This window comes from Teleopsis dalmanni, chromosome 2 (genome assembly GCF_002237135.1).
Source record: "Teleopsis dalmanni isolate 2A chromosome 2, ASM223713v2, whole genome shotgun sequence".
Classification (NCBI taxonomy): Eukaryota; Metazoa; Arthropoda; class Insecta; order Diptera; family Diopsidae; genus Teleopsis; species Teleopsis dalmanni.
The window spans coordinates 232,800,414-232,809,420 of NC_051847.1; the positions used below are offsets into that span (position 1 = coordinate 232,800,414).

General features: G+C 33.9%; 2 protein-coding genes across 2 annotated transcripts in view; both read left to right on the plus strand.

The window, feature by feature from the left end:
* Positions 1–3,998, plus strand: part of LOC119676959 (uncharacterized protein K02A2.6-like) — a 4,864-nt gene extending 866 nt beyond the window's left edge. The window contains exons 2-6 of the mRNA XM_038088225.1: positions 248–656; positions 763–1,221; positions 1,387–1,913; positions 2,164–2,795; positions 2,865–3,998. Of these exons, the coding sequence (XP_037944153.1) occupies positions 248–656; positions 763–1,221; positions 1,387–1,913; positions 2,164–2,795; positions 2,865–3,998 (3,161 nt within the window). The remainder of the gene's footprint in view (positions 1–247; positions 657–762; positions 1,222–1,386; positions 1,914–2,163; positions 2,796–2,864) is intronic.
* Positions 3,999–4,418: 420 nt separating this feature from the next.
* Positions 4,419–5,621, plus strand: LOC119676960 (odorant receptor 59a-like). Its single transcript, XM_038088226.1, has 2 exons — positions 4,419–5,140; positions 5,204–5,621. The coding sequence occupies exons 1-2, from the start codon at positions 4,419–4,421 to the stop codon at positions 5,619–5,621; spliced, it is 1,140 nt and encodes a 379-aa protein (XP_037944154.1).
* Positions 5,622–9,007: the final 3,386 nt, after the last annotated feature.

A 9,007-nucleotide genomic window follows, 5' to 3' on the forward strand; every position in this document is an offset into this window, starting at 1 on the left:
GAATAACAAGAGTTCTCAAAAAATTTACTGAAACAACAACGTGAGTGGATGGACTCAATGTTCCAAAAACAATGTACTGCCGGTGTATCTGAAAGAAATCACAACATTGTTCCAGTATTTCACAAATTTTCGAAAGAACAGCAAACCTGGGAATCGTACTTAGAACAACTTAACCAACATTTTTTAGCATATTCAGTTCAGTGCAGTGAAAAACTTAAATCATTTTTCTTGTCTTGGATTGGCACAGAAAATTTTGAGCTGCTAAAAAATCTTTTCCGTAATACGAAAGTACAAGAACAATCTTTCGAAAATTTAATGGAAAAACTAACGGATCATTTCCAGTCGAAACGACATGTGGTCGCTGCACGTTACGATTTTTTCAAAAGGGAAATGAAGCCACATCAATCATACAGAGAGTGGGTAGCAGATCTCCGCGGATTGGCAAGAGAGTGTAACTTTTCGTGCTCAGCCCAGAATTGTTTGCACACTTTCGTGGATGATATGATTCGTGACCAAATTATTATACGTACACCTCACGATGCTGTGCGCACGGCTGCGTTCCAAAAGCCCCAGCCAACACTTGCTGATGTTTTGCAGATTGCAGAATTGTACGAAACAACCACTAAAACGGTGGCAACAATTAAAGAACAAACCGGGTGTTTTCAACAATAACAATAACAAAGTAAAATTCAAATCATGTTCTGGCTGTGGAAACTCTCATGCAAGTGAAAACTGTAAATTTAGAAATGCTGTATGCAATAGATATAGCAAAATTGGACATATTGCGCCAGTGTGCATGTCAAAACAAAACAAGAACAACAAACATAATTCAGGTGATGAAAACAAGAAGAAAGACTACCGTCGTAAAAGTCACAACATTGGTACTGTTGAAACAATTAACAGTTTAACAGGTATTGTAAAAACTGAAAGCAATAAGAATTACATTGACTTGGAAATTTGTAATAAAATTGGGTCTTTCCAAATGGATTCTGGTGCAACAGTTTCTCTAATAAATAAGCGTACATTCAAAACTCTAAATTGCCCAAAATTGCGAAATTGTACAAAAACCTTATTTGGTTTTGGCAAAAATGAAATTCCAGTGCTTGGTGAACTTTGCGTAGATATCAAATGTGGCGGAAAAGAAAGGGAAGTGGTAATCGTTGTCGTGGATGTCGAAAACTGTAACAATTTATTCGGTTTCGATTTATTTAAAGAATTCGGGTTTGAGATTCAACAAATTTGTAACATTTTTGAAAGTGAATCACACAGAATTAGCGAGCTGTGTAAGAAATATGGTGATATTTTTGAACCAGCTCTTGGCACAATAAAAAACTTTAAGGTCAGTATTTTTTTAAAGCCAAATGCACATCCGAAATTTTACAAAAGCCGACAAATTCCATTTTCGCAAATGTCACTTTTCAAGAAAGAAGTCGATCGATTGACAAATGCGGGTATTTGGAAACCTGTGAAGTTTTCCCAATGGGCTTCGCCTATTGTACTAGCGCCAAAAGCTGATGGTTCCATAAGAATTTGTGGAGATTTTAAACAAGCAGTCAATGCGCAAATTGACATTGAACAATATCCTTTGCCCATACGCGAAAGTCTTTTCCATAAAATTAATTGCGGTCAACATTTTACAAAAATCGACCTTAAGGACGCGTATTTACAAATGGAACTTGACGATGAAGCAAAAACAATAATGGTTGTCAACACTCCACTTGGGTTATTCCAATACCAACGTTTACCGTTTGGGATTGCAAGCGCTCCAGCTATATTCCAAAGATATCTTGAGCAGTTACTTCAAGGCGTAGAAGGTTGTGGAAATTATCTCGATGACATCATCATCTCCGCACCTACATTTCAACAACACATCAGCCGCCTAGAACAAGTACTTCGTATTTTGCAACAAAATGGTATCAGGTGCAAGCAAGAAAAATGTTTCTTTCTGCGAGATAAAATCGAATATCTCGGGCGTCAAATTAGTGCAAAAGGTACATTGCCAGATGAGTCAGGACTAAAAGCAGCCGCCTAAAGATCTAAAGCAAGCAGAAGCATTCATGGGTAAAGTAAACTACTACCATAATTTTATACCTAATTTTTCGCAATTATCCGCGCCAATCAACATGCTGCGCCGAAAAAATGTAAAATTCACATGGGGTACAGCACAACAACAAGCATTTATAGCTCTTAAAACGCATATTCTCAATGCAGCGCAATTAGCACATTATCAGGAAGATTTACCGTTGGTTCTAGCTACAGATGCCTCCTCCTATGGCATAGGAGTTGTGCTCTCTCATACGTACGTTGACGGTACAGAAAGGCCTATTGCTTTTGCATCTAAAACTCTCGACATTCATCAACGACGATATAGTCAGATAGAGAAGGAAGGGCTAGCTATCGTTTTTGGAGTCAAGCGTTTCCATCAATATTTATACGGAAGAAGATTCACCTTGGTTACTGACCACAAACCTCTTGTTAGCATTTTTAATCCAATTCATCAGTTGCCGTCGATGACGTCACATCGTTTACAGCGATGGGCTATTATACTAATGGCTTATCAGTATGATGTTCGGTATCGTAAAACTACTGAGCATGGAAATGCCGATGCTTTATCTCGTTTACCTGTTGGTGAAGATAAAACTTTTGATCATGAAGAATCTTGTTTCAACATCAATGAACTTAACACACCTATTGACGCTGAAATAATTCGTCAGCATGCCAAAAATGACCCAATTCTTCGCCGAGTTTATTTTCTCGTTACAAACGGTTGGCCTGAAAAGCTAATGCCTCAAGATGCTGATCTTCGATCATTTTTCAATCATCGCTTTGCTTTAATACTAAACAACAATTTGCTTTGCCTCCAGACGGAGTACAACCGGGTTGTCATTCCAGCCTCCCTTAAGCAGAAAATTCTTAAACTTCTTCATGATGGTCATTGGGGAGTATCGAGAATGAAACAGCTAGCTCGACAACATGTCTGGTGGACTAATATTGACAAAGACATCGCACAATTAACTGAAAATTGTGATGTGTGCAAAATTGCAAATCCTGTTCACACACGTGAATACTTAAGCTGGCCTGAAGCTGATCGACCTTGGGAGAGAGTACATATCGACTTTGCTGGTCCATTTTGTAATTCAATGTGGCTAATTTGTGTCGACGCTTTCTCGCAATTTCCGTTCGTTGTACAACTATCTACAACAACAACGGTTGACACCGTATCAGCATTGTCTTCTATATTTTCTCTGGAAGGTATACCAGAAACCATCGTAAGTGACAATGGTCCGCAATTTACAGCTGAAGCATTCAAACATTTTTGCTCAAAACTTGGCATCAAACATATAACAACAGCGCCGTTTCATCCAGCCTCAAACGGGTTAGCCGAACGATTCGTCAGATCTTTTAAAACTGCTGTTAAGAAAAACATTGACGATGGATTGTCTCTCAAATTCGCTGTATCAAAATATCTTGCAACATATCGTGCAATGCCGAATGCTGAAGGTAAATCACCTGCAGAACTTTTACATGGAAGGCCTGTTCGTACCTTGTTGAGTCAACTGTTTGAATCGCCTAGGAAGCACCTTGAAGCTTCGAAACGGAAAATGAAATTTAGTCTAAAGCAACCCGTCTTCGCTCGAAACTACGCAAGAGGGGAAAAATGGATAAAAGGAGTTATTGTGAAACAACTTGGTAAAATGGTTTACCGAGTGAACACATCTTTTGGTTACATCAAACGTCATGTTAATCAGCTTAAAACTAGAAGTAGCTCTGACCTCTCTTCACAACCAATTTTTGAATTCGCTCCAAATTTCATCAATGCCACACCGCCTTCATCTAGCCAATCAACATTAATGCCTAGTGAAGAACGTTCTACCGAAGTAGTTCAACTTCGAAAAAGTGGTCGTATTCGGAAGGATGTTAATCGATTTGAATCCGACGATTTCAGGAAAACTCAAACTTTGTCAAAAATTAAGGGCGGAGAAAGTGTTATAATCTAGTATGTTTTGCATTAGTTTAAGCAATCTTAAATAATGAAATGTAAACAAAATTTAGTGAAATATAAACTGTCAATCTTGTCGGTTGTATTTACTTCACTTTATATTCTAGATTTAACACTAGAATTAATATTACAACATTTGTATAATTACAACACACAAATAACTACACTGAAAATGTATTTATAAAATGTGAAAAAAGAATAATTATTGTTAATCTGTTTCTCATTAAAAGCTCCATGTTTGAATCAATTAACCTACGCCATTATACATTAACGCATCAATAATTAAGTAAACACATTGCATGCGTGCCTAATTGAGTAATTACGGTTAATTACACAATTAATTTCTTAAATTTCCATCATCAAAACCTTATAAAAGGTAAAGAAAAAAATACCAAAATTTATTTTCACTTAAGTGAATATGGACGCAGTAGCAAGTACAGATTTTTTCAAGCCACATTGGCTGTGCTGGAAAATTTTGGGTATAGCACGACAAAAGGTCAAAAATAAATCAGCTTATTTACTTTACGGCATCATACTGAATATTGTGGTTACTCTTTATTATCCTATACATTTGTTAATGTCATTATTTCAAAATCAAACGGCAACGGATAATTTAAAAAATTTTGCAATTAGCGTTACGTGTACCGCATGTACCTTAAAGTTTCTCATCTACGCCATCAAATTGGATAAGGTACGTGAAATGGAAATGCTACTAGAGAAGTTGGATGCCAGAGTTCAAAGTGTGGATGAAAAGCAGGAATTTGGAAAATTGCGTACAGATATGAGAAATATTGCTTACAGTTTTGTTATAATTTATTTTCCAGTCATTGTGACTGGTAGCTTGTCAGTGATTTTAAAAGAGGAACGTAATCTATTATATCCTGCTTGGTTTCCATTTAATTGGCGTGAATCCATATTAAAATATTTATTGGCCAGTTTGTATCAAATGGTGGGTATAAGTTTCCAGCTACTACAGAATTATGTCGATGATTGTTTTCCTTCGATGGCACTTTGTTTATTATCTGGACATATTAAAATTTTGGGCATGAGAGTGTCAAAGATTGGTTACAGTGTGACAAAAATCGCCGATAATGAGTTAGAATTAGACAAGTGTATAAAAGATCAAAATAATCTATACAAGTTAGTTAAGTAACTACTTATTTCTTATAAAATTTACAAAACTATTTAAACATTTTCTTCTAGACTTTTCGATTTAATTCAGGATATCACTTCACTACCTATGTTTATACAATTCACGGTTAGTGCATTGTGTCTTTGCGTTGCTATGGCTGCACTCATATTTTATGTAGATGACCCAATTGATCGTCCGTACTATGTGGTCTACCTTTTAGCTGTGCCAATGCAAATATTTCCTACCTGTTACTATGGCAGCAATTTCCAATACCTTTTCGGTCAACTACATTATGCGGTGTTTCGCAGTAATTGGATGGATCAGAGTCAAATGTACAAGAAGCATATGATTCTATTCACTGAACGTTCAATGAAACCCACTACTGCAGTTGCTGGCGGTATGTTGCGCATACATTTGGATACATTCTTCTCAACTTGCAAAGGTGCATATTCATTGTTTGCTGTCATCATTAGATTGAATAGTAATTAATGTAAACCAAATACAATTTAAATGATTGTTATCTAAAAGCAAATCGTTGCGTTTTGGTGATTTTCATGTAAATTAGAAAAATATTATATCATATGCAATTAATAAAGTTGGAAAAAATGCTTTTTTTTGTTTAATATTTTAATTATAGTAATCATGTAAGTTAACCTTAATAGCACTATTATACTGAAAGAGCAACTTGATGCATAAAAATTCTATATAAAGACACAAAAAATTATGAAAATTTATAGAAATGAAAGTTAATATATTAGTTTCCTATTTTGTTAATTGATTTGATGATGATATAGTACAGTTTGATTAAAAAGTATATAAATATTTTATAAAGACACAAAAAGGCCGCGTTGATCTATGAGCTATTAAAAAAATTAAGAGAAATAGAAGTTAATATTTAAGTATTTTTTTTTATTTTCTTTAAAATGAAGATAATGCAAGTTGGACACGATATAAGATTTAAGACATTGTGTTAATGCTTTATGATGTTTTTGTGCTGTCAAGATGTTTATAGTAGTGCGAGAATCTTGGCAGCCAAATGAACCCTACATATAGAATAATATTTTTGTTCTATATTTTAAACGCTATACAAGAGACTCGCTATACCTACAAGAGATATTAAAATGATGGAGCCTTCGAACAGTCTAATAAAATTGGAAAAGTTATTATCAAAATTATTTTATTTAACAAATATTTCTTGCTTAAATATTTTTTGTTTCCATCACCTTCAACTTTTTTGTTATTGTTTATTTTAGCTTAAAAAACTAACAATAAGTGAATTTTAAAAACTAAATTTATTTTTTTCCTTAGGCCATATATTTGGAATAAGAATTGAATCATTAAATAATTTAAAATTAAAGTTTTTTCTGTTAAATTTTTTTTGCTGCCCTGAGTTAGGTTAGGTCGCAGTGGGGACCTTGTGCTCAAAACTCACTTGAACTCTAATAATTTCATGAATCAGCGAATCATTTCCTAATTTCATGCGGTTTAGTTAACAACATCCTAAACATTGCCTATTAAAAAAGATGTTAGGTTAAGTTGGAGTGGCGGCCTTGTATACCAAGAAAGTCCACAAGAGCTCAAAGTAATGGCCCGTTGTGGCACCACAGGAAAAAACAATGTTAAAAACTTTTTAAGCTAACTAAATATTGGTATTTTTAACTGTAATATAAAATATTTTATTATACTCATAATTGTAGCAAAAAGGATGAATCTTCAATACCGGCATCTATAAGGTCATAACGTAATAAGATATTTCCTTCACGAATTATGTGTCTCGTGAAAACTTAAACCAAAACTTTAGCGAATAAGCAAATTATTTCATATATGTACTTTATCTGTACTTTAGTTCCCTAAACAAACTAATTTTGTAAACTAACACAGTTAACGCAACAGCCTACATAACCAGCAGGAATGAAACAATTTGGCCAAAATTTAAGCTACAGATTTCCACATGTAAGGATTGCTTATTACTTATACATGTATTTGCTGTGCTCGCCAAAGCCAAAGCCTCGTACCAGGACACATATGTTGCGAAAGTGTAATGTAAGGATTTGGCAACTTTGTATCCATGTTATTAACTGACATCGATATTGACATGACATAACTAAAGACAATTGCCAGTTGCTGTATGTTAGCTTTACAGATTGAATTTTCATTCGGCTTACATGTCTTACATGTTTCTGACATTTCTATCTTTTGTCCTTCAATTTATTCTGTAGAGACTACAACTGCACACATATGACAAAACAAAACGTTATCTGGTTATCTGCTGTCAATGCGTAGATATGGCAAAGTAAAATAATTTGGTACAAATTTAATTTCAGGAGCCAAGCTTTGTGGTAGTAAATTTAATGTCATTTTTTCTGTTGCTTTTACATTTCTGAATTACACGGAAGTAAAAATTAAACTTTGCTATATCCCTATTTTACAAATGGAAAACTATGTAGTTGAGACTGGAACAAATATTGTAATGATAAATCGAATTGTTGTTTGGGATTGTAGATACACTCCACATATTTATAGATTAAAAATTGTAACTACTTGCCTATGATATTTATGGTAATAATTGCTGCTTCTATATAAGACATATAAAAGGAAAAAGCCATTATAGCATAAATATAGTATTTTATCCAACTTTTATTCTGCGATGTTTTCAAGTTTGTCATAATAATGGTCTTCTACAGTGCTGGTGTTTCTAATAATGTACTTCAAATGTGTTCAATATTCTTAAATTATTTTTTATTACTTACTGTTATTATAACTGTTATAACTGACATTTGTAATGATAGCAGGAATAGCTTACGGTTGTCCAAAGGTGTTGCAAAGACATTTCTTAAGCCCTGTGTCTTTTTGTAATAGAAAGGTTGGGTTTTTGTTTCATTTTTACTTTATTTTATATATATTATTATGTTAAAGCTATTAGAGCCAGTGCAGTTGAGTACTTTTACTCTTTCTTAACTTGAGGTATTTTCAAAACCGCTCTCTACGCTTTGATTGGATTACATATCATCACATTTGTTTACATATTTTCAAGTTAAATCAGAATTGTTTATAATTTTGAATTTATTACATACAACTTATATTATAACAGGTTTTCCTGTTCTGAAATCAGAACAAAAATGATCAACGTGTGATATTAACGTTACCGACTAAGCTAAGTGGGTATACTAAGAAATCTATATCAACGATACAGACTAGACCACGTTGGTATATTAAGGAATCTAGAGCAACGTTACCGATCAGGCAACGTTGTTCTTTTAAGAAATCTATATTAACGTTACCGAATAAGCCACGTTGGTGTGCCAGGGAATCTACGTTAATGTTACTGACTAGGCCACATGATATGTAATTTTTGGAGGTCATACATTTTGAAATGAGAATATTGAGAAGCTAAATAATTTTATGTCTATGAACTAAAAAAGTAATGTCATAATAGTGTCATTAACTTTTAAAGGAAGTCTGTTTGAAATATAAAGAAAATATATATATACATATATCACTGAAAATTTGTCGTATCTACGCCCATCGTTGTCAATATGGCACGAATGTTCCATGTCAGAATGTGTCAAGCTGACAAGAACATTTTAAAGATTATCATGCATAAATAGAAGAACGTTTCTGAAAGTGTAAGTTAGAATTTCCATATAGCAACGTAGATGTCTTTTAAATCCACCTAAATGCTGCCACATTTGCAATTGTTGTGCGCTTTTATTGTAAACGAGGGTGTAATGCAAATATTGTAGTACGAGCATTTAACAAAAGTGCGCAAGTGTTTGTGTAATACTCACTTCCGTGCTGGTTTCATCTAAATAGTTTCTTCACCAGCAACTCATCCATATACAATCTAACCGCTGTGGTATTTATTATGCATTTCA